A 25,048-nucleotide genomic window follows, 5' to 3' on the forward strand; every position below is an offset into this window, starting at 1 on the left:
GAGGACCAGGGGACCCCATTAACAAGGGGAGGTGCTGCCCAGGGGAGCCAGGATGACCTGAGAAACCAGCCTGCCTGCCCTCAGCCCCACCCCAGTCACGGCCAGGTGCCCAAAAAGTCCTCCGGCTCTTCCTGGGCTCCCTGTGGCCTCCTCCTGGACCTGCCACTATGCTGTGTGGCGGTGACGCCTGCTCTGTCTGCCTCACAGGGAGTCGGAGCGCGTGGCAGACATGGCCTTCCTGGGCACCCGGGCCGGCCTCCTCAGGCGCAGCTTGTACGTAGGCTCCGAGAAGGTCTCTGACACGTGAGTCCTGCTGGGTGCCAGGCGCGGGATCCCTGGAGGATGCTTCTGCAGCGTGTGAGCAGGCAGAGATGTGGACCCCTGGAGTGCAGGGAGGGTGGAGGGCTTGGGACTTACAGGGTCATAAAGTAACCCTTCCACCCAGGTTAGCCCCATCCTGGAGGTGTCCCCGAGGGGTGGGGGGGCAACTCAGTCAGGCAAGAGAGCAGCCAAGACCTTGAAGTGGGAAGGTTAATCACTTCCACAGAGGGAAACCCACAAATTGTTTTCCTCCTGAGACAGGTCTGTACACAACAGGCTAAATCTTCTGGCTGTGTGCCCTCTTTTGTTGACAATTTCCCCATCCCCTAAGGCAGCAATTCTCAACTGGGGGCAATTTACTCCCCCCCCCCACCTCTACCCCAGGGACATTGGGCAATGTCTGGAGATAGTTTTGGTTGTCACAACTGGGGGAGAGGGCTTGTTACTGGCATCTCGTGCGTAGAGGCCAAGGATGCGTGCACAGAACAGCCCTTACGACAATTGTCTGGCCCAGAATGTGAGTAGCGCTGAGGCTGAAAACCCTACTCCAAGCCAAGGCCGAATTGTGGGAGAATCCCGCTACACCCAGTGTCCTCTCCACCAGGTGCTGCAGCAAAGGGAGGGTGGGAGCCCAGAGAAGGGTTTGGTGTGAGGGGGAGGGAAAGAGCCCTCTGTGCTCTGCGAACCCTGAGACTGAAATGGGCAGCAGGCGGGGGGCCACAAGGCATCTGGAGGAGAAGAACCGAGGGGCTCCTGAGCAGACTGGACCCAATGTCTTCACCTGCGCCCCACTGGCTGCTCCTCTCACTATGGAGCGCCATCTCTGAGCCTCTTCTAGGACTTTGTGACAGAGCCATGCTTGCTAGAAAGCTGAGGCTTTCTAGGAAAACAAATTAAGTTGCTCTTCCCTCTCACCACCTCTCCTCACTCCCTGACAAGCAGAAATAGAAGGCAGCTATTCCCTCCCTTGCTCACCTATCCCATGGCCCCATCAGAGACACAGCAAATAACTCAGATGGACTGGACTCGTGGGTAAACTGCGGGTTCACCCTAAGGCCTTGAACAGTGTGGGGAATTTTCCTCCTCAAGTTCACCACCCACTCGTACTTTCTCCTCTCCTTAAACTTCACCCCAATCAGAAAATCGTATGTCTGTGTCTTGTCAGGCTGAGGTTGGACTGGTGAGCCACACCTGGCAGTGTGACGGGGGAAAGCATCTTGGCATTCCCACGCACCATCTCTGAAAGGTTTCTAAGAATGGAAGAGGGAAATCTCATACAGACAGACCTTCCTGGGTCACGGACCCAGCTGCCACAAACAGTGCATGTACACTGCACAACTCCAGGGGGCTCCCTTCACATCAACCGTGATGAGATGGCAGCCCAGGAACTGTGCAACAAGGCAGGTTGGCTTCTGGAACATGTAAGCCACTCCCTTCTACCGGCTGGTATGTGTTCAGGGAATGCAACCATAATTAGCAAGGTAAAGCTGCGCCAAAAAAAAGGAAACTCATAATGCATTCTAAAACCTAGAGGCAATGACTTTTGAAGTAACCATTTTGGGGTAATTTACACTCCTGTATTAGCTCACTGATGGAATTGACTACACAATTTCCTCACTGACACACTAATTAGCCAGACAAAAAGAAATTAGGCTATATTCAAAAGAAATAAATGCTGCAGACAAACGAGTGTACATAAAAATGGAAAGTATTCTTTCATAACACAGGCCCTCTACCTCTTCTCGCTACGAATGTGCCACCATCAGATGTGACAGCATTTGATTCTGGAATTGGCAAGAATTTCTGCGGACATTGTCTGGGCAATACCAATTTAGGAGCTACTATTTTCTACCTGCAGCTCCACCAAAACGGGACTCACTGTCTTGGTCCTGAGAAGATGACTGTGTATGAAAAAGGAAAAAGGGATGAGCATGTTCCCAGAGGTGGGGGAGGAACCAGATCTCTCTCCTTGCAGGAAGTTCCTGACCCCTGAAGATGAAACCAGCGTGTTCACCATGGACCACTTCCCTCTGTGGTACCGCCAGGCCGCTGAGCAGCCTGCTGGCAGCTTTGTCTTCAACCTCCGTTTAGCAGAGGGACCAGGTAATCCATACCCTGTGCTCCTGGGCCGGGTGGAACCAGGGCTCCCCTCTTCCAGTGCTCTTAGGGCTAGGAGCAGGCAATCCAGATCCCCGAGTTCCCTCCTACCTCCTCCTGACACGGGACAGCGCCTTGAGAAAGCTTACTGCGGCGGTACCATGTGGCTGGTCTCTACCCTGCATATACCCGTAAGCGGGCCACAGTACTCCCTGGCCAGCAGTCAAAGCTGGAGGTTAAAAATCCGTAGAACGAAGAAAAAGATTTGACCAAAAGTCAAGAAGAATGGGACACCAGCCAAAATTCCAAGAAGGAGAATATTGGACGAGTTCATCTCTAAGATTCTTCTGTTTCTAGACATTTGAGTGTCTTTGAAAGTCCCTTAAACCCTCCAGGTGAAAGTAACCCTGCCCACCCTCTGGATGCCCTTTCACGCTGTGCCGGAGGCCCCCTCTTGATCCTATGCCTGTTCCTCCCACCGATGTATCACCGATGTGCTTTACAAAACACTTTTCTACACGTGCACGCTTAATCTGTCCAGCCCTGTAAGATAAGTGCTGTTATTCCCCTTCTTCTTACGCAGAAGAATCTGAGGCTCAGAGAGGTTCTGCATGTTGCCCAGGATCACACAGCTAGAAAGCCACAGAGCCAGCCTAAAACAAAGTCCGAGCTCTTACTGTACTGAGTGGAAGGCAGAAAGGGGAGGGTGATAGCGGTTTTTGTCATTCCCAGTAAAAGCTCCGAGGGAGGTTAGGTCCTCAAAGCCATGGTGAAGGCCCTTCCCACACTGCCCCTCCTGAGCCAGACTGAGGCAGCTCTTCCTTCCTGGCACCATCTACACAGCACCAAGGGCTCCCAAGGAGGGGCTCCCCCAGGGTCCTGAGGGGGGGGTTCTCTGGGATGAGGCCCTGGCCCCTGCCCCCAGCACAAGGCAACTGGCTCCCTTCTGCCAGCATTGCCACTGGGGTGTGCCTGCTAGCTGCTGGGGGAGCTTTTTGTGGCGGTGAGGTAGGAGGGCGGGTGGGTGGGAACTGAGCCTCGAGGAGAAGAGAGGGAAGCTGGCAACCCTAAAAGGGGACGGCTGAGTGGGGAGGCAGGAGCGCGCTCCTTCTTCACACCCTGGCTCCCTGGCTTAGCTCCTACATATGCTTAGAGACACATGGACAGCCCTGCACTTCCCCATTCTCCCTCAAAGAAAGAAAACAATTTCATTGTAAGGGGAGGGGCCCCGCAGGAGGCAGAGGAGCTGGCTCAGGGTAGGAGGCTTCCCTCTGCCTCCCAGGCTGACTCCTTGCCCTTTGCCTGGGCCTGCGGGCTGAGCTCTGCCCACACCGAGCTGTCTTGTCGGCGCTGGAGAAACCTGCCAGCACAGAGCAGAGTTTCGCCAGAGCCCAGGTGGCTCAGACCTGTTACTCCTGCTTCCACAGCCCACCTCACCAGCAATTGGTAACCTGCTCGTTCACCCCAGGTGCTGGGCCACGTAGCTGCTAGGTGACCAGGTGCTGAAATTCCTGAAGTCCCCAGAGACCATGTCGTTAGGAGCCCCACACCTCACTTGGGTGTTTCCTACTAGCCAGTGGCACACACATACAGTGGCAGGCCTGTCCCCGAAAGAATCCCGCAGGCCAGAGAATACTGCATGGGATCAGCCACATCCATATCTCCCAGACATTTCTGGAAGCCAGACGAGGAAGCTGACTTCTGGGTCTACTGTGGTCCCTTGGCAAATTCCTATAATCAAAGACAACGTCACATATTGTAAGTTCCAAGAATCAGAGTAATCTTAAATTTCTGTGGGATATTTGATTGCAGCAAGGTAGGATGGGTAATCTTAGCAAAATAGCAGCTACAAGAAACTAGTGGGTAATTTAAGTTCCATTACAACTGACACTGTAATAACAATCTCCACACAACGAGATTCTCATAACCTGTTTGTTTCAACATTTGATATGATGACATTCCAACAAGAGAGAACATGATAAAATTTTTCCCCTTTCTTGGAATTTTTAGTAATGAAGTTTGACCCATAGGCGAGAGTGTTTTGAAAAGCTAATCCAGGTCCATGGATGGATGAAAATTAAGATGTCCACGGTCAGGGACTGGCCTGCACCACCTCAGAGCCAGAAAGCTCTGTTTTAATGTAGAGCTGAAACTGCCACCTACATTCTGTACCTATGGTGGCTAATTGCCTAAAAGAGGTGGAAAAGCAACTCAAGGCAAGCTCCTTGCCCTTCAGGAGTCCTGTGGTGTCCCAGAAGTACAGTAACCAGCTGAAAGTCAAGTGAAAGACGTGGTGGGACGATGTTGTGGTGGTGGCGGGTGGGCCACAATGACCAGAATGCATGTGTGCCTGGGACTCATCTGTCACCAGCAGCCTTCTGTGCCTGAGGCAGCGTCTGGCTTCTGGCTTCCTGAAGGGACTGTCAGTGTCACCCTGACTCATGTGACTGATGAAGGACAATCCAGGATCAGCCACCACCGAGCCCTGGAATGCAGCCTGTCCTTCTGCTAGAAAGAGTCATTTGATGTCATGCACATCTTCTAAGTGGAACACATGCCAAGAGGACAGTCACAGCAGGGTCCCCGAGTTCAAGTGAGACAGCGACAAGCAGGCAGGTTTGCTGCCTTAGACAGAGCAAACTCACAGTGTCCTGGTGCCACTGACAGCACTGCATTATCCAGGTGGCCAGGGTTACAATGTTCTTATGTGTCAGGTTCAGATCTGCACAGCAAGGGGCCAGGGTCTGGCCTTACGGGGTGCTCTGCCAAGACCAGTGGTTGGTGGTAACAGAGCTGTCACAACAACAACTTCCTCAAACAACCCCCTCAGTTATTCAAGGAATGCCCTCACCGGGTATTTATACTTGTCTTCTCAGCCTACCCCAACCACTGCTCTTCACCAGCTGCTGAGAAAGTGACTTGGCAATTTTCGTTTCCCCAGGAAGTCCAAGTGAGCCTGTGGTGGTAACGGTGAGCACAGCTGTAGCCGTGACAGTGGACAAGAAGACAGCCATTGCTGCAGGTAGGAGCTGCCCTTTGTGCCGTTGAGGCCGGGAAGTTGTGAGACAATGTCCAGAGTAAGGCACACAGATAGAGCAGGAGGACCCCCGCCTGAGGTCTGGGGCCACCGACCTCGGCTGTCCATTTTCCTGGTGAAATGTGGGACTGAGAGTTGTGGAGTCTTCCCAAGCCGTTTTGTTTATGAAACAGTAAAGCCTTAGGTCTGAAAGAATTTATGAAGTAAGTAAAATGAAGCCCAGAATGGTTAGGACATCTGCTGAAGTTCACACTGGACAGAGACTGCAACCCAGACCTCCTTTCCACCATCTGCACGCTGCTTCCCCGTCCACCACCCTGGGTCGCGCCCCTCTGATGAGAGGACGGGGCTGCGACTCAAACCCTAACTAAGAGCACATGTGTTCAGCATGGGCCAGGCACCTGGGAGTCTGCTTCCCACGCACAGTCTCATTCAGCCCGTAGAGCGAACCAGTGAAGTCCAGGCTTTGGGCTCCATTTGACAGACGAAGAAACTGAGACACAGAAAAGTTATTTGCCTAAAGTCTCACAGCTAATAATTAATGAAGCCAGAATTTGAACTCAGATTGCCTCCCTCTAAGGCCCAGATTCACGAACCTGTGTTGCAATGCCTCAAATGTGATTAGAGCACTCAATGACCCTCACAAGCTGCCACTGACTTTGTGGTTTCTTGGTGCCTAAAAAAAGCCCTTGGCATCTCTGCCTCACTGCCTGAGAGCTATCAGGCCTGGGTGATGAAGCCTCCTTATCCTGGTTTCAGCTTGCCTGCCTCAGACCCGTCTGTGTTCTAAAATGTTGTGCGGTCCAATGGGCACTCAAGCACCAGCCATCATGCATCCGTGAGTCAGGTATATGTCCTGTTTCCCTGGGCACCACTTAGCCACACGGCAGCTGGACCGGGACTGGGCAGGCAGGATCAGTGCACCTCCTCCCCTCAGGCTGAATTCAGGGCCCATGGCACAGAGGAGCAGGCTGGGGTCAGGCAGAGAGAGTCCGACTCCGGCTTCCTGTCTCAAGGAGGGCACAGGGACGTCCTGAGTCAGGCTGCTGGACTGCTTTCTGCTCTGGGATAAGAGCTAGAGGAGAATGACTCGGTCTGACGTGGCTCAACACCTGTGCTAGGAAACATTTGCATCACAGACAGCCTTCAGGACGCACCACTCCAGCATTTGGAAGGGACCCACGCCATCTTGGCTGCTTTTTTTCCCCTTAGTCCATTGCAGGCCAAATCCAGACCCATTTCCAGGCCAAAATTTGACTGCAGACTTGTCTCCCTAAAGACCTGAGTCTGTGCCTGTCCTGCTCACTCTATGGCAGGGGCCGTCTCAGCTCCTACACACCTGCAAGTCTAGGGAAGAGAAGGGAGGCAGGGTCAGGCCGCCGGCTGTGCTCTCCTGCACTCTCCAACTATTTGATATCATTTTTAACTCAGAGCTGGATTGGAGCTGTGAGGTGTTGCCATAGAAACTGTGTCCTGGTGCCTCTGGTTTAACGCACTGCAGACAATCCCTCTGACGCTCTGGGGCGCAAACATGTGACAGGAAAAGGATAAGGCCCTGGAGACCTTATACTTCAACCATTATTTCTGCTTTTGTCATTTCCTCTCATTGGCCTGCGGCTCAGCCTTCCCGATCCTGGGGCTGGAAGCTCCAGCAGGGTTTGCTCTCCTGGCTGTCTCAGCCCTTGGAAACTGGTGGCACTGTGTGCTGTGAGCTGCAGCACCGGGTGCGCGTGGGGTCTGATGGGCGGGCTGCAGGTGTGGTTTTGTGCACTGAGCAAGGAGAAGACAGTCGGACCAGCTACAGAGGCCAGCTATGTGCCAGGCAACTGCGGGTGTAATGCCATGGGTTTGTACAGAAGGGCAGACAAATGAGGAGGGGTCGTTTTCATCTCTAAGCATGTGATTTATCAACAGTTGATGCAAAGTTTCTAGAAATCTAACTCTTTCTTCAGGATCTAGTTTCAATTCTCCATGCCCTCTAAGCCCTCGCTGGGGAACATTGCCAAACATGACAATGGCACCATAATCTGCATGTGTCTCTAACATATGACCTGCAGTACACATGGGCTCCGGACAGAGGCAGAGGCCTGCCCATGTGGGGACGGGCCGTCAGACCTCAGGACGGCAACTTGAATAACACATCTATGCACTGCTCAGATCTGTGCCAGGCTTGTGAGGCCCCTGTCCTCTGCTTCTGCAGTGGGGCTCGGGGGAGACGTGGTCCTCAGGTCTGCTATACCTGTTAGAGTTGCAGGAAAGCAACACCCCACAGTTATCACTACCTAGAAAGGGGAACAGCCCAGTCCTGCCAGGAGTCCAGCTGACCTCCAGGAATGGGGACCCTGATGGTTCACTTCTCCCTGAGGTTTGCTCCTGGCTCTCTGGGGTTTCATCCAAAGGAGGCCTCCTAGGAAGGAGAAAATTCCATCTTGGTCCCTGAAAACCAATGAACAGTCAGCCAGAAGCCAGTCCAGGCCTGGAGGTGGGTCACTTGGGCGTGGCGTACCTGAGCAACCCCAGAGGGCATACTCTCTCTCCCTCCTCTCCTCTCCTGGTCTCCTGCAGTCCCTAATCCTGATTCCCCGCCTGCTGACCCCTACGGAGAGATCGTATTTGTAAGCCCGAGAGATCATATTTGTAAGGTACTCTCTTCTGTCTGTTCCAAGTATCTTCTGTCTGTCCCAAGAGGGTAAGAGGTGACATGGGGCTCTTCCTTCATGTCAGCGAATGTCACCAACATCACCAAAGCTGATAAAAGCCAGTCCGCAGAGAAGGCCCCTAACTGCCCTTAGGGAGTCCTCCCCTCCCGCCCATTGCACAGATGTATACCTTTCCGCCACATGGGCCCATCTGCCCTGACTGCCAGTGTGGGTTTGCCCTTGACTGACAGCTAGGGTGGATGAGCCCCCACAGGGAGCAGAGCAGAGCAGTGACGGGTCTCCACCTCCCCTTCCTCACTCCACAAGTCCCGTTGCTTCCCAGTGAAAGCAGCCTGAGGCTCACGTATACTGCCGTCAGGCCATCACGTGGGCGAGCTTGACACACTCAGCTGTGGTGCCTGTTCACTGTCTCCTGGGGGCCCCCCAAGGCAAGGCCCCCATCTGTCTTAGGAGTTCTGGACATTGTGCTGACATCTGGCAGCACTTTGGGCAGCTGCCTGGGAGGCGAAGGGCAAGAAGCCACTCTCCCAGCACCCACCTACCCTCCTCACCCAAGGAAACCAGGAAGTACATAGGAAAATACAGTCTTTATTGGTCTTCTGAAACAACAAACCAGAAATATAATTTTGCCTTTAAAAATCTTCTCAGAATGAAGAGACCACCATTGACAACGCCCACCCCTCCCCCCATTCCCTTTAGGAAATCCCTAGATCTGGTTTTAGCTGGCAAACCAAAAAAAGGAAGACTTGCCTCCACCTCAGGGAGCGCATCTAGCAGCCTGTGCTGGGGCTCCCTCTGTACCCCTACTGGAGAATGACCTTCTCAAAAGCACTCCTCCTCCTCCCACACCCCACGCCCCCACGGAGCTCCTCTATGAGGTGGAAGGGTCCAGGCTTGCCCTGTCCTGCCCTGTCCTTCCTCAGACCCTCATATTTTGGCGACCTCTTCCTGGGCCACCACAGAGAGCGTGTCTTAGAGCCAGAACCCCTCCAGATACATCTCACCCCTCTGGGAGCCATGGGAAACCAGTGCCCGGCAGAGGGAGACTAGTACTCACCTGGGTCAGACTCACAAGATGGGGTGGCAGACCCAGAAAAGAAGACTTGTGACCCCAAACCCTGCACAGGCCTCTTCTCACTGCCCCTCCCACAGCCCTGCAAGCAGGTATCTCTGCCCCTTTGGTATAGGTTCCAGCAAAAGAGCAGACAGGACCCCTGACCCATGCTCTGGTTCAGACCCCAGTCCAGGTACAATGAAGACCTCTGGGGAGCCAGACTGAGCAGCCCAAACCGTGGGAAAGAGAGCCCCACCACTGAAGCCTCTGAGCAGAGTGACCTGCTCCTGGGTCTATTCGGGAGATGTTGGCAGGCAGTGAGCTCCAGCAAAGGCCACCGGCTTTCCCAAGATGCCACCAATCACAGAGCATGACCCAGTCCCCACCCGAGGTGACAGGTCCAGAGATGCTGAGGCTGGAGGGGTGAGAGGTGCAGAGCAATGATTCTTGGGCTGCAGGCTATAGGAGTGGAATTGGTGGGTGTCCCCACAGGGCCTGGCAGTGACGCACGCAGGCAGCACTGGGCTCTTAGGAGGCGCTCTCCACAGGCACTGCAGCTTCAAGGCCTCTGAGCTGGTGTCCCTGGAAAACCCAGCAGGACAGGTGTGAGAGGGTTACCATGGTGACGAGCAGGCTCATCCACTTGGCCCACTTTAGAGGATCTCCAAGGCATCCCGTGTTGTCCGTTTCGTTTCTCCCCCATGTTGACTTGAGCAGATTGCGGGAAGCAAGCAAAAGGTTCTATGGTCAGACAGCTAGAGATCCAAGGCGGAGACATGCTTCTGCTTCCCACGTTCTCATAACTTCTGTCTCCACGTGACTGTGTGTGTGTGTGTGTGTGTGTGTGTGTGTGTGTGTGTGTGAGATTTCTTCAATCGATGTGATTTCGCTGGTGATGCTGTGAGTTTATATGAGACAAATTAGTGAATCCAGGAGCAGTGTGGTTGGTTGGCGTGGTCTCTAGCAGATATAGGGACATAATGGCTTCAGCCAAGGGACTGTGTTATAATCACAGCATCATGTTTCTAAGTACTATGTCCAGATGACACGGTGGGTGTAATGGTACCAGCACTGGAAAGCTGGACCCAACTTTCACTGAGGGGTAGTGAAGAATATCTTCCTGGCTTAGAAGACAATTGCAGAAATGGGCTCCTGGTCCGGTATCGCTCCCCCCCCCCAAGCCCCTAAATGCAGATAAGGGGGTTGGGCAAGAGGCAGGGAGAGTCAGCCAGCTGTGACCACACCCAGGGCAGGAAGGGCAATGGGAGAACTCAGTCCAGCAGCCTCCACTTGCACACAGTTCTTTCTTCCCTGTGGCCGGAAGCTGAGGGCGATCCCCCAGGTGTTCCAAAGATTTGGTGGCTCAGAGAAGAGCATAATGGCGGAGACTTAGAAGTTCACACTGTGGCTGGTTTGTGGGAGGGCTGGGAGGAAAGCAGAGCTGGGGACTGTGACAGAAGGGTATGCTGGCCCTTCCTGAAGCAATCCCCATGGGCTTCCCCTGCTCCTCCTGCCGGGGCCAGGTGGGGCTGGGCTCTCATGCCACAGAGGAGATCTGCTTCTGCTCTTCGTGCTCACCCTCCGGGTCCCCCATGAGGGGCTGGCGCTTCTTGAGCTCCCGGTGGTACTTGGCCATGAGGGAGGCATAGATGCAGCCATAGGCGGCAGCCACCACCATCATGATGCAGACGATACCGCAGACAACCCCGGCAATGATCACTGTGCCGATGGCCCTGCGCACGCTCACGGGCCGGTACCTCTGCTTCTGGGGGCAGGCTGTGCTGGGCTCGGGCTCGGGCTCGGCCCCTGGCTTGGGCTTCACAGATTCTGGGCTGGCCTTGGTGCAGGGTAGCCCGGGGCTATCCAGCCCAGCCGAGCTATTCTCATCCTCCAACTGGGAACAGTAGTTGAACATCTCCATGGGGACCATGCGCATGTCCTTCCCCCTCAGCTCCTTGGGGAGGGTGCAGGCAAGCTGATCCAGGCGGCCCCCTACATTGGGGAGAAGAAAGGAAGGGCTGACCAGGCACCCAGAAGCTGGACTCCCTCGCCCCATCCCCAGGTCCCCAAAGCAGAAGGCCCAGAAGGGCTAGTTTCTGTTGGCAAGGCACTCAGTACTGGGATCTCATGGTTGGAGAGGAAGGCGGAGGGACAGTAGGATCTGTTGTGCCAGGTGCCGGGCCAGTGAGGCACCTGCATCACATCGTTGACTCCGTGCACAAACCACGCAAAGTGGATATGGCCATGCTTCCCATTATACAGAGAAGCACACAACCATCTCAGTCAAGACTACTTGCTCCAGAGTCAAACTGACACACGGGGGAGACAATGCCGACATGTGGAGGTGCTCGGAAAAGAGTTGTCAGTGCAAAGACAGAGCCCAGCGCCCTGCCGGACGACAGTTCCACTTCTCCCCTTGGCCCTGAATCTGCCTGCTTACCGCCCATCTGCAAACCCAAGTATTGTCTGTGCTCAACACAGTGTGTTATCCCCCAGGCCTCTTCCACTCACAAAAAAAACAAAAGCCAAAGGCCACCACTCTTTCACGCAAGACCTTTCAGTTTCCTAAGAGTACCTGGACCACAGAGAAAATGGGTTGTACAAGATTTCCTCTTTAGAGCAACCCAATGACCCCACCAGCACTCCAACCATAGAATCGCTGAGTGCAGAAGCATGTTAGCAGGGAATCCTGAAGACCCATGAGGCCAAAGGAGGGGGGCCAGTGCTAACGGGGGGAGCAGTGCAGGCAGCGATGGGTACACAAGTACACAGCCAAGCTCCACCAAGGAGATGCAGAACACGGGTGGGGCGAGAGGGCAGCTAAGGAGAAAGAGCTGCCTGAACACCGCCCCCCCCCCACCCCCTCACCCTGGGAAGTCAGACAGGGATCTTGGCCCCTTTTCAGCTTCCAGTGAAATCTAGATGCAGGCAATAGACTCCCTGTGAATGGACTTGACTCCTCCCACGACGTCACTGCCAGTTCCCTGTCCCAGCCCAGCTGCTGCATACAACAGACATCAGTCTTTTCCCAGGGTGCTGAGGAAAACAGCCCAGGATTTTTATTTTTTTTTTTTGACGGAGTGCAAGGTTGGAAACTACTGTTGAAAACTTCTGAAAATATACATTCCCATTCCACGCCGTGTTGTGCCGCGAGCTTAGTTCCTTATAACTGTATGAAAGGGCAGGGACATTCCCTAGGGATAGCACATTGGTCGGGTTCTGAAGACAGTTGGCCACTAGTTTCCTGTGCCACTGACTGTCTGCGTGACCTTAGCAAGTCTTACACCCAGTGGGCTGTGTCCAGGGCTGCCTTTGTACAGGCAGGAGCTGGGTGCTGACCGGGCAGATTTGTCTTCCTGCTCCACAGGCCCGAGGGGTGAATCCTGCCTATGTCATCTTGTGCAAATTATGTACTTATGTAATTGCTTACGAGTCTTAGTTTTCTTGGCTGTAAAATAAGAAGGCTAACCCAATTAGCTGTATGAGGATTAAAATAGATAATGTACATGAAAAGGTATCTGTAAACTGGGAACTATACAAATATTCATTATTATTTCCCCACTCACAAAAAATGGGAGAAATTATCACAGTTACTAACATTTTATGGCACATAATAGAGAGTAAAGTGTTTTTAATAACTTACACATGAGAATATCATGCAACTAATTGAGATTGTGGCTGGGTATGAAACAAAAGGAGTGAGACTTTGATGAAAAGCGTTAGCATTCTTTCCAAGAGTTTTGATACTGATTGATTCAAATATGCATTGAGCCTCTGCTTTATGCTGGGCACCAAACTGTGTCTTACTAAGTCCACTTAATATTATGACTACTACTAGCAAATGAACAAATAAATGAGAAGTTTTACTGAGGACTTACTTAATGTTAAGTACTTTTTAAGACACTTTACATGCATTACCTATTTAATCCTCACAATGATTCTGAGATAGATATTGTTATTCATCCCATTTTACAGATTGAGGCCCTGCCACAGAGAAGTTAATCAACTTTCTCAAGATTACACAGCTAGTGAATGGCAGAGCCACAAATCAAACCCAGATCTGGCATTTTTAGCCACTGTGCTTACTTCTTTGCCCTCCTTTTCCATTTCATTTAATCAGTTCATAGGTCATTATAGAACTTTCCTGGTTAATGAAAGGGGGAAGGGAAAGAAAGTAAAACCAAAGCCAGTTGGCTTCTTATTAAAAGCTTTGATAACAAAAGTTCTTGGGAGAGGGAGTTGAGATCATCATGAAAATGAAAATTTGGTTTTGTCGGTGGATTTAAACTGTATCCCACCCTCCCGAAACTATTTCAGAGATTGCTGTATTCAGAAGAACAAGGGTGGTTTTTCTTCCTCCTTTTCTCCGGCTTGCTGGAGAAGCCGAGAGCCATACCAAGTGGGATGCAGAGAAAAATTATACTGTGTCTTTAAGTTCCCTCATGAAATCTACGAAAGTGAGATCAAATTACAGTGAGTCCATCTGAAAGGAAAGAGAAGAGAAAGGAGAATGGGAGTAGGGAGGGGGACACAGAGAAGCAAGGGCAGCAGTGGAGGGGGGTGCCCTGGCCTCTCTCTCCTGCTGGTCATTAGGAGTTTTGGCTGGGACCCTTCTATCCGGCTAGTGGAGAGGAGGGCCACCCGTTGTTCCGCTTACCTCAGCCCTGAGTCAGCGCCCAGCCTCAGGAAATGTGTTGGGTGAGGGGTGACCCTCCCAATCCCTCATACCAGGCAGGGCTGCCTCTGCTCACCTCGGTAGGAGAACCATTCCATCCAGTGCTTGAAACCACGCAGGTTACAGTCACACTCCCAGGGGTTGTCCCCAACCTGCAGCAGCTGCAGGCTTGCTAGGGGTTCAAACGTCATCCGGTCAAGGTTCTGCAGGCGGTTGGAGCGCAGCGACAGGGAGCGCAGTGCCGGGAGTCTGTCGAAAAGGCCTGGGGGCAGCTGGGCCAGACCGTTGATGGACAGGTCCAGGTGGCGGAGCAGGGGCGAGCGCTGCAGCAGGTCCCTGTCCAGGGTCCTGATGCTGTTATTGCGCAGCTGCAGCTCTGTCAGATTTGTCAGGTCCCCGAAAATGGAGCCTGGCAGCTGGTCCAGAAAGTTATTGGATAGGTCCAACCGCTGCAGGCTGGACAGGTTGGCGAAAGCCCAGCTTGGCAGGGCACTCAGCTTATTGTTCAAGAGCAAGAGGGTTCGGGTGGCAGCGGGCAGATCAGGGGGCACGGCGGTGAGGCCTAGACCACTGCAATCCACCTCCAGGCTTTGGATGTCACACTTACAGGAGAAGGGGCAGGCAGGGAGGGCCTCCACGGCATACAGGGTGATCCAGCAGGTGATCCCTGGAGGGGTAGGGGTTGGGGGTGGCCAGACAGGTGGAAAGAAAGTGACAGGCAGGGGTTACTGCCTCCTGCCTCTATTCCCTCCTTGCTAGTTCATATCATAAAGGCCTCTTAGCTTGATTTCCTTTGGTCCAAGCCATAATCAATGCACAAACATTTACTGCCCCCATAAAAAGGTGCCTAACAAACCCAAAGCACTTCTGTATTAATGGCCATCACACAGTGGCAGCAGGGCTCCTTGCCTCACAGCACATCTGGCAAGGAAATCGCTTTCATAGACTATGATCCTGCAGAGTGGCAGAGCTGAGTCCAGAGGACAAGCAATGCTGGTCCACAAAGATGCCTCAGCTCATGGGGCCTCCCACAGCGGATCTTCTCAGGAACTTGGGTCACTGACACCATAGATGTTGACAAAATAAAGGACATAAGGAAGTCAGAGAGACCTCTCCCATGTTTCTTTCCCAGTATCACTGCCGGGAGAAAGGTCCTCTTTCCAAAAGAAAATGGCCACACTGCTGCTTCCTTCGCCTCTGCACCCCTACCCCCAACTTCGTCTAAGACATGCCATGCATGGAAGGGGGAACACAAAGGGACCCTCCAATCCTGCCCCTACAACATCCCAGTGTGTCAGATCTGCATGAGTCCTACATCCAAGATGGGGCTGGCAGCTCAGTGTGAGGACCAGCCAGGAGCCCAGCCCACCGAGGGTCCAGTCCAGAGACCCCTACGCAAATGACAAGGATGAGCTGCACAATTCGACTTCTATGTGTAAGAACACAAGCACCTGAGCCACTGTTAATCATGAGACTTGGGACAAGTTCCATGTTTACTCTCATTCGAAAGCCATCCATGCCTATTGCCTGAGCTCCTGCTCTTTCCTAAGGGCTGTAGGGTAGCATGTCTGCAGGCTAGATCCTGTAACAGCATTCCTTCTGTGGTCCTATATTTGGCCCAGGACCCTCTGCGTAGCAAGCTCAGGGCCCAGCCTGTGGAAGGGCTGGGGGGCCCTCAGAGAACAATCACAACAGGGCAGCTGCTCGTTCCATCATCCAGCAGCCCTTTCTAAACATGACTGCAAAACCCCCTTAATTGTGCTCCTGGGTATCAGAGAGGCCTTCCCACTGTGAGAGGGAACAGCAATGAGCTCCAAAGAGCTCTGCCACACCCAGTCGGCCACACCATGCCCAGAGGCAAGACCCCAGCTGGAGAAGCCTTGAAGACGTGCAGACTAGCTCCTGCCAGTTGGCCCCACCCAGAGAGGCAGCAGCCACCCCAGCCTGGGTGCCTGGATAGGGTGGTCTTGAGTCTGTGTCTGGGAGGTGTCCCGTTGTCCCGTGTTCCAAAGGTCAGAGCTGGAAGGAACAGGGTGGGGCTGTATCCCTCCCCTGCCTGGAGGATCGATGACAGCAAAGACACACTGCAAAGCTGTCACCTGAGCCTCTTTGTTCTTGAGGGGAAATGAACACAGGTATGGCCGTGGAAGCCAACTGGTGACCCTTCCTGGCCACGTAGGGGTACCTGCTGTTACCTCTCACCCTCTCACCCTTCTGAGCCATCTGCTTCCAGGTCAGCCAGCTCCATACTGCCCACCACCATGCCATTTGAAAATCAACATTCTTCAGACTTCACTTTCTCCAGAAAAAAATTCAAACTATCCAGTTTCCCTCTCAAAAGGTTCCACACAACTAGAAACCACCATTCCCCCACCTCCAAGAAACTGAGTGGCATAAAAGCCCTAGTGACAAGAAAACATAATCCTGTATTGCAAGGTGTTGAGTGATTCTAGACCAAGGTTGAAAGGGGATCTGAGTTGCTCAGGGATGAGCCACTCGCATGGTGAATAATTCAGGCTGCTTGTGTTGCGAGGCAGCTGCATGACAGGCTGACTGTTTGAGGGGAGAAGTCAGGACCATTTCTTACCTCTTACCATGTGCCCTGCAAACCTGTCCTCCCTGGCCTTGTCCCTTTACCTCACAGAGAGAGAATTCTCAGGGCTTCTTTCACCCTGACAACTGTGGAAACTTCCTTATGGAAAACGAACGGCCTGTTTCCTGATAGGGAGACGGAGGGTTGGACCTGATCCCTAAGGTCCCTTCCAGCCCTCCATCCCAAGAGCCCGCTAGTTGCTTCCATTTCTGAGTTGGAAAGACTGAGGCACGAGAGAAGGTTCAGGTTCACCCAGCAGACATCCCGGCTCAATAAGAGGGAGGTGGGCCTTTAGAGCAACAGGACTCGCATAAGCTGGGACAGCTGGGGGTGGGGGTGGCCCTCCTGGGTACAGCAACAGACCAACTTAGGGAGACAGAACCTCCTGTCATGGCCTCCAGCTCCTGATCTAACCATTCAGGCCCCAGCAGCTACACTTTCTTTAGTTGCCACAGATGCCATTGGCATGGCAGGGCTGTAGCTGGTAATCCCTGGATTCCCAGAGCCAGTCCTTGGGCCTCCCAGGAAGATGCGTCTTAGACCTTCCTGCAGCCCAGATGCATCACTGGAAGCCCAGCTCAGCCCTCTGCCGGGTCCCCCACCCCACCCCACCCACCGTACTCACAGGAGATCTGCCTCCACTGCAGGACCAGCCTGATCCTCTGCTCAGGACCACTGCCCAGGACCAGCATGGTGAATGCCACGGCTCTCACGGCCCTGCACCTCTGGGGACAGGGGAGCCCCTTGCAATGTGCTACTGGTCAGTCCTGAGAGAGAGAGAGAGAGAGAGAGAGAGAGAGAGAGAGAGCGCTGAGCGGAAGCAGGCATCCGAGTCCCAGGCCCGTCCAGCCCAGGGGTTAGGGAGAGGGCCCTGGTGTCTATTTACATTCCTCATCATTCCCTCTCCTGTACTCAGCTATGATTTCCTGGGTGGGGGGAAGAGGACTGAGAGGCAAAGAAGCCAGGAAACCCTCAACCTCCCTGGGCTGCGTGGGGGTGCAGGCTCAAGCGTCCCAGTCTGAGGCTCCTGCTGAGCTCTGGGCTATGAGATGCGGGAATTGTCCCACAGGCTCCCCTGGGTCCCTGCTCCCAGCCTCCCCTGCCTCTTCTTCTTGCCTCTCTGGTGTGTTGGTCTCTAAAATGTTTTCAGAGTGATATGGCCTCCTCTGTGTCTCGGATTTTCCATGTCACAAGCGGGGAAATTGAGGGACATCTCAGCTAAGTGAGCAGAGTGAGGTCACAGGTGGCTCTTACCATGGCCCCCGAGGAGGCCGAGAGCAGCCCCTCCGCAGACTGCCTGCTTCCCCTCCACCTTCGCCTGAGAGCAAGTTGCAGCACTCGTCTTCCGCCCGCCGCTCTATAATAAGATTCACCAGCTCAGGGGTTCACGCTGCAGCTGCTGCTCATACAGAAGACAGAGACACAGAGGAGAGGGTGAGATGGCGGCCCAGAAGGAGCAGGCCAGGGGTGCAGAAAGCAGGTTTCTCTTACAGAGAGGGCAGAACAGGGAGACTCAGCTTTTTAAGGATCTCAAGGACCTGCTCTGCCCCAACCCAATGACTCATGAGTGGGACACTAGCCCTCTTCTGCCACCGCAGCTGGCAGAGGGCAAGGTGAGGAATGGGATGGGGGTGGGGTGGGGAGGCTGCTGCCAGCCCCCTAAGGCAGCATCCTGTCAACCACTGCCCCTGGCTGGCTCCCGGAGCTTGACTTCCTTGGTTGCCAAATTCATCCCTGGATGATTCCTGGTTTCAGTCTCCCTCTCCCTCCTCCCACAGGCCTGGTTAATTCTGGGAGCCTGAAGAGCCAGTGGCAGAGTTAAACAGACAGCTGAGGAGGTAGAAAGAGCTCCTGGGAAGCTAGCGTGTTCAGATCTGAAGTCTCGGGTGAAGCAGGGTTTCCCTCAGGCATTTAGGATCCTACTGCAGCTCTTGGTCTCATTGCCTCTCTCCCCCGACTCCCTGGTTACAGCTGTCTCCCAGAGGGCGGCAGAACCCACTTAGAAAACAGCAGCCCCCATAGAACCTTCAGCTGTGCTCCAGCAAGGACAGCCTGCTCAGGAGGGGAGGGGCTCTGTCTCCTCTGGGCTTTGTGTTTCCTCTCCCCTTTGCCACATCAGGAGGGCTCCAGGCAGTGGCTGGCAGTGTCTCCACACCTGGGCACAGATGTGAGGTGTGGGGAGTAGCCTGGTCTCCACGCTGCCTCCTGACGGACTTCAAGGCCCAGGCTGAGGCACGGGGGTGATGTTTAGAGCAGCTCAGGTGTTGTTCAGATCCCTGTCAGGTCATTCCCTAGCTGTGCAACCTTAAACAAACATGGCAAACTCTCTGGGCCTCGTTTACCTCAGCTCTAAAAGTGATGGTGGTGATATTTCATGGGTGGAATTTCTGTGAGGATCAATCTGATTAAGGGAGGAGAGTTAACATTTTCTATCTATTGTACACAAATTACCTTAGAAAATCATTCAGGTGAATGAGCCCAGTGTGGACTTGAGCCCGTGACAGATGTGAGGGAACACCAGCAGCCAGCAGCAGGCCTGCGGGGCAGCTGTTTCCTGGTCCCACATACCTCGCATCTGAGCAGACTTCTCGATGCCTGAGCACATGGCTGCCTTCCCGAGCCTGTGCCAGGCCTATGGACCATCACGTGATGCTCACACACACAGCCTTCCCAGACGTCCGTCACAGACAGGTCCCTCAGGAACTAACCCTCAGAACAATCTCTTACTCCAGCAAGAACCCTCATATCAACAACTCAGAGAGCCCACACCGTATTAGGCAAGTCAGCGGCCACCCGAGTCACTGAGATAGTGAGCACCTTGCACAAGGTCACACGGTCGATCAGGGACAGAATTGCAGGCTCCTGAGCCTGTCCACTCCCCAGTGACTGTCACCCAACATGGCCTCTGTGGGGAGACACTGATGTGTGCACAGAGTGGGGCACACACAGGTTCCCAGACACGTGCTTGGAGCTCCCAACACAGCATGTGCTGTAGACACACACCCACAGGTAGCTGTGCAGTTAGGCATGTGCTAACACACATGCAGGCACGGGTGCACATGTGCGTGCCCTGCTGGCAGCCCTCTAAACCTCCTCCTCAGACCCAACATTCAGGCAGCAGAGTAAGACTCCTGGCAGTTCCTGAAAGCCCCCCCAGACAGATGGACAGGGACACCTCCAGTCTACAGCAAACCCTCCAGGGTAGTGCCTCACCCAGGATGGGCTCTGCTCAGACCCACACAGGGCTAGGGATCCAATCCAGCCTCTGCACCCCCCGCTGTCCAGCTTCCTGCAGGTGGTAGAGAACCCCTCTCACCTGAGCCCAGGCCCTATTTCCACCTGAGCTCCTCTTTCAACGAGGCTCCCCTTTCCACCACCCCCACCCTTCCCTGGCCTCTGTGTCCCCCCAGATGTGAGCCCAGGGGCTGACGAGCAAGCACTACTCAGTGAAGACGGCAACGTCCAGTGAGGTGCTCATGCCTATCCCCAGCCTTGAATATCAGGCAAGACACCACAATGCATACCACAGGTGGCATCTTGTGAGGTGGCAGGACATTACTGAGCCTGGTATTTCTGGAGAAATGTGATGGAACAAGGCCCCAGGTCCATGGGGGGGGAGAGGTACCTGTGTTTCCTGGGGAGCTGACCCTGCCTCCTGGGGCACCAGGGCAGTGACCTGTAGGGAGATACATGCTTGAGCCCAGCATGTCCTAGCTCCTTGGCCTGCTGCCCACCAGCACACCTCCATGCAAAGGACCCCTTCCCACTCCCCAGAAGTATCCAGCCTCATTAGGCAGGGGGTGACCTATATTAGGAAGCTTGCAGAGCAGCTGCTTCAGCAGGTGCTGACTGGCTGCTGGAATAAATTAACGCCATTCGCCATGGAGGGCAGTCCCCACCCAGGGTGGAGAATGGGGGATGGAAAAAGAGTCAGGGGTTCTGCCAAAAAGATCTCCTGCCTCCACGCCCCACAGCCTTGTGACTTTTCTGGACTTGCTCCTAATCCTCATGGGGCTTTTTGTCCCAGTCCAAGAGACAGAGATACCAGAGAGAAAGGGCAGCCCAGCAGGGACCCTGGGCCTCCTTCAATGAGCTTTGCTGAGGGAACCAGGATTAGAAGATGGGGCTGAGGATCTAAAAACAGTCAAGTGAGGGAACCCCTGAGAACCAGAAACATGGCGCTGTGTGCTCTAACCCTTTGCTACTCAAAGTTTGGGGCAGAGGTTCACCTAGGAACTTCTTAGAAATGCAGAATCTCGGGCCCCTCCCCCAGCCAACGGACTCAGAATGAGCCAGACAATTTGTATGCATATTTAAGTTTGAGAAGCACTGTGGTGGATCACTGCTCCCCCAGCAGACCCTGGCACCTCCCAGGAGGCCATGCTGGTCAGTCTCTGGAAGCCAGGCACCAGCCAGGGGGTGGCAGTGACCTGCGCAGAAGGGGGAGGATACTGACACGAGCACCTCCTGCCAGAAGTCTCTGTGTGGGGAGAAGGCATTTCCATGGCCACAAACACCTTTGTATAGTGTTCTTAGTCCTCATAGCAACTCGCTGAGGTTAGTATTATTATTAACATCATTTTGCAGATGGGGAAACTGCGGCAAGGGAAATTAAGTAACTTCCCTCAAGTTAGGTAATAAAAAAATAAAGCTTTGGGCCCGAATGATCAGGCAACAAAGCCCCTAACTCAGCTGTCTTTATGGGCTGCTAGGTTCATTCTGTTCTTTACCTGCTCATGCCCAATATACGAAGGGAAAGACAAGAAAAGGGAGATACAACCTTTCGTTTGTGCAATACTTCACGGGCGTTTCCTCATCTGCTCTCTCACTAAAGCTGGGATGACAGGTGTTCTTACCCCTCCCACTGATGGAGAAGCAAGCTGTGTGCCACACTGGACTGAGATGTAAGCCAGCTCTCCCCCACAGCCACCCTCTGTCCAGAAATATCACAGATGCAGGGGGGAAAGCCCCAGGAGGCCAAGGTCTGGTCCAGGGAGTGGCGAGGGCTTTCTAGAAGCCCTTCTGATGGAGGGTTAGGGCTGAGGTGAGGAAGGTGGGCTGAGAAGCTGGGGGTGGGGAGGTAGTGATGAAACAGGAGGCAGCTGTAAGAGCAGAAGGTTCCACATGCTCCTGCTGAGCCAACTGGGTGCAGCGTCCCCTGGAGACCTGGGTGGAGAGGACTCTGCTTTCCCCGGGGTTGGGGGAGCCTCACCCTGGGCCCCCACCAATTCCTTGTAGGCACTCAGGGTAAGATGGCGAGCAACTCTGACCTTGCGGTGCCTCTGCCCCATGAGTGGGCTCACACTCCAGCTAGAAACAGCCAACACACCCACCACAGGCTGGTGTCCACGCCCATCCTCTGATGCTTCTGCATGCCCAGCCTCCTAAGGCAAGTGTCCAAGCCACTCAGCCGGTTAATGCCCATTGTGCCTCCACCGGGGTCCCTGAGCCCTGGGACGGCATGCTGGTACTGCCGTGTGCACCCTCCCTGGTATTGCCTTTTGGTCAGGGGTCCTCGACTCAGGACATGGGTCCCCCTCAGCACCAGACTTACTGAACTAGAAACAAAAAGGGCCTTTGCACTGTTCTCTGCACCTCCTTTGCTCTACAGGGAGGTGGAGGCCACAGGCTAGTGGGAGGCACGGCTAAGATTGGGGCCACTCCTTGGGGCTGCAAGGACAGTGTCCTCCCCACCCCAGGAGGGCAGAGAAGGGCCTGGACAATGGGGAGTCCCAAGCTGAGCCCCATGTGGTGGGAGTCGTGGGGGGCTGGGCTCTCCACCTGCTGCTGCCAGCCTGGTCATTCGAGTCCTTCCTGGAAACAGGCTCAATCTTTTCCCTGCTCTTCCCCCCCCCCCCCCCCATAACACACACTGCCCAGGCAGCACAGAAGCAGGCTTTTGAAAACCTCTCTTTTGATACCTGGAACAGACAAACGCTCCTGATTCATTTAAAACACATGCCTCATTCTCAGCCCCACACTTCCTGCACTGGTTTCCTCATCAAACATTCCCAGTCCCAAATAGACCCTAAGGAACACAGGACAGGAAAACCCAAGTCACCTCTCATGGGAATCACTCTCCCATCTGAATGAGCTACGTGATCATGGAGGCCGTGGATGGGGTCCCAGGGCTGGGCTGGCAGCCGAAGGCGGAGGCCCCGAGAGGGGAGAGGCTGCTCTATTTACACTCCTTCCCCTCTGCCCAGCCCAGAGCTCCCCAGGTACCCTAACATCACATAACCCCTCTGCCTCCTCCCCATGCTGCCCACGAAACCCAAAGCAGCCCCAACCCAGCACCCTCCCTCCAACACGCCTGCCTGGGAAATGGAACAGGGTTTGCTCGTCTGGGCCCCAGACACAGCTTTTAGTCAAATCCCAAGGAAACCAGACCGGTTGCTTAAGAAGCCTCCCTCCTTCTCCTGCCACCCCCAGCTGGCTTTCCTGGTCTCCCTCCTTGGCAGTGCCAGAGACTGTGACGGTGGGGAGGAGGGGTGGGAAGAGCAGGAAGCGGCTGCGGGTTTCCCTCCAGGCTGGACTTCCCCCACCTATCTCCACGTGCTCAGCTTGCCTCCCCTCCCCCAGCGGGGTAGTTATCTAAGCTGCAGAGTGTCGATCTGAGTCACAGAGAGGTGATGCCCTACATGCCCTGACAGCCAGGCACCAGCCTCACCACCATCACCCCAGAAATGCTGACCACACAGCTCGGGGACAAGGCAAAGCGACTGACTGGAACTGAGCCAGGAGGTGAGGGTTCCTGGTCAGACCCCCTCAGCATTGTCAGAATGGCCTCAGGACTGCTGAGAATGGCTGTCCTGCTCTAACTCAGGGTGTCTGTGCCATGTAGGCATGGGTCTAGAAGCCAGGTAGGCATGGCCTGCCTGTAGACCGCCCAATCTTCCCAAGCTGAGTCCACAACACCCACTGCGTCTTGGGTGGGCCAGGAGTAAGGCCTTGGGCTCACCAAGGAAGCTGCAAGGCGCTCTCCCTGGTCCACGCCCAGCCACGCCCCCACTAGCACCGTTTCAGTTTCCCCCACAGCTATGTGGACCCATGTCCAGCCCGGAAGGGTTCCTCTGCCACTTTCTCCAAGGACAGCTGCCTGAGGCCACCACCCCACACTGAGGGCAAGGACCCTGAGGTCTGTACCCAGGCCTCTGCCTGCCCCAGTCACGCTCTGTACCAGCCCTGTCACCAGCATCTCGTTTCCCAAGCACACAGGTTCCTCAGGCTGAGCCGAGCCGGGCATGCAGAGTGCCACCACAGGGCTCCTGTTTGGCTGTCTCCATGCCGCAGGGATGGTTTGTATGCCACACAGGCCTGTCACCTGGCACTGGCACTGGCCTCCTCCCCCCTGTCCTTCCCTGGCTTCCCCATCTTAGCAGAATCCTAGCTCACATCTCCAACATGGTGAGGTCGGAGTTCCCTGTGCCCTGGATCTCTGGGCTGCCCAGATGTCCCAACCTGAGCACTTCCCTGACCCTCACACAGGAGCAGAGCTGCTATTTGTGCAGGGTGATGGGACCCAGTCCCCATGCCCCAGCCACCCTGCACCCCCCCAACCCTTCATCTCTTCCCACCACGCACAGCACTCACCTTTTTTCACCCTGACCTCGAGCTCCTTAAATCAAGTAGCTCTGAGCCATCCAGTGAGTCCCTCCTGGGATTCCTGGAGAAATCCAGACAGCACTGGCAAGCAGAGCACAGTGGGCACTGTCAGTCCCCAGCGCACCGGGAGCGGGGACCTGGCACGCAGCAGACAGCACGGGGAAGCAGGAATGCTGCCGCTGCCGCCAAGGGGATGGGGCTGCTGGGTCAATAACAAACTGAGAAGGGAAGAGGGAGGGACAGAGGGAGACGGAGAGGAGAGGGGAAGGAAGGGGAGAGGAGGAGAGAGCACGCGTGTGCAAGCAAGCAAAGAGACAGAGCAATGGAGTGACAGCTGGGGGTACATCTGTGATGACAGCGACAGTAGCACACACAGGGGAAAGCGCGCACACAGGCGCACACACACCAGAGGCGCTCGCGGCCGGGGAGGGCAGCGCTCACCCTTGAAATGCTCACATTTCAGTGGAAAAAAAGGCCTATAGATTCATTGCTCCCAACTCCAGGGAGGAGGAACGCGGTTTTACCAGGCACCTCCATCTTCCTTCCCCCAGGCTCCTCCAGGCTCTCCCCGCCTCTGGCCGCGCCCCTCCTCAGCCTCTCTCCCCTCTCTGCCTTTCCCTTTGGGGAAACAGGGGCAGGAGCCAGCTGGCAGAGAAGCCCCCTGGGAAGCTGGGTCACTCTCCTGTTCAGAGACGTGCAGGGAGGTATCTCCCATCCCGCCTGTGGAGAAGGAAAACTAAATCCCTCTCTCAGTCAAAGGGGGATTTATTTCAGGGTAGTTGGAGGGGCTCACAGGGGGCCCGTCTGCCTGCCAGCCCTCCAAAGGAGCCTGAGCCTCACAGAGAAAGTCACTTAGTTACGCAGAGGTCACTGAGTCTCAGGGGCCACAGACCCAGGCTATTTAGGGGAGCAAAATGCAGGGTCCAGCAGGCTGGATGCCTCAGGACCTGCTGGCACTGGTGGGAAGGTTGTCCGTGGTGCCCTGGGGGCGCCCTTGAAGCACCAG

General features: G+C 54.7%; 2 protein-coding genes across 6 annotated transcripts in view; one reads left to right on the forward strand and one right to left on the reverse strand.

The window, feature by feature from the left end:
- CACNA2D4 (calcium voltage-gated channel auxiliary subunit alpha2delta 4) overlaps nucleotides 1-25,048 on the forward strand; it is a 115,750-nt gene that overhangs the window by 66,433 nt on the left and 24,269 nt on the right. For all 3 annotated transcript variants that reach the window (XR_012493808.1, XR_012493807.1, XM_019711256.2), the window contains exons 24-26: nucleotides 208-303; nucleotides 2,297-2,424; nucleotides 5,360-5,440. Coding sequence is in view for 1 of the 3 variants with exons in the window: in XM_019711256.2 (XP_019566815.2) it covers nucleotides 208-303; nucleotides 2,297-2,424; nucleotides 5,360-5,440 (305 nt within the window). In the remaining 2 variants the exon portion in view is untranslated. The remainder of the gene's footprint in view (nucleotides 1-207; nucleotides 304-2,296; nucleotides 2,425-5,359; nucleotides 5,441-25,048) is intronic.
- LRTM2 (leucine rich repeats and transmembrane domains 2) lies at nucleotides 8,686-24,627 on the reverse strand. 3 transcript variants are annotated; one of them, XM_019711323.2, is made up of 6 exons: nucleotides 24,499-24,627; nucleotides 24,031-24,123; nucleotides 17,692-17,836; nucleotides 17,063-17,204; nucleotides 13,921-14,511; nucleotides 8,686-11,161 (listed from the first exon to the last, which is right to left on the reverse strand). In XM_019711323.2, the coding sequence occupies exons 4-6, from the start codon at nucleotides 17,127-17,129 to the stop codon at nucleotides 10,707-10,709; spliced, it is 1,113 nt and encodes a 370-aa protein (XP_019566882.2). In that variant the 5' UTR covers nucleotides 17,130-17,204; nucleotides 17,692-17,836; nucleotides 24,031-24,123; nucleotides 24,499-24,627; the 3' UTR covers nucleotides 8,686-10,706. The 3 variants fall into 3 exon arrangements, with proteins under 3 accessions (XP_019566882.2, XP_019566880.2, XP_074181268.1); XM_019711321.2 differs by having other exon boundaries at nucleotides 24,484-24,625; XM_074325167.1 differs by lacking the exon at nucleotides 24,499-24,627 and having other exon boundaries at nucleotides 24,031-24,432.

Source organism: Rhinolophus sinicus, linkage group LG02 (genome assembly GCF_036562045.2).
Source record: "Rhinolophus sinicus isolate RSC01 linkage group LG02, ASM3656204v1, whole genome shotgun sequence".
Taxonomy (NCBI): Eukaryota; Metazoa; Chordata; class Mammalia; order Chiroptera; family Rhinolophidae; genus Rhinolophus; species Rhinolophus sinicus.

Coding starts and splice junctions, on each gene's coding strand:
- LRTM2 (XM_019711323.2), bottom strand. CDS start 17,129: ATGCTGGTCCTGGGCAGTGGTCCTGAGCAGAGGATCAGGCTGGTCCTG. Junction 14,512..17,062: donor GCAGTGGAGGCAGATCTCCT/GTGAGTACGGTG, acceptor CTACCCCTCCAG/GGATCACCTGCTGGATCACC. Junction 11,162..13,920: donor GGAATGGTTCTCCTACCGAG/GTGAGCAGAGGC, acceptor TCCCCAATGTAG/GGGGCCGCCTGGATCAGCTT.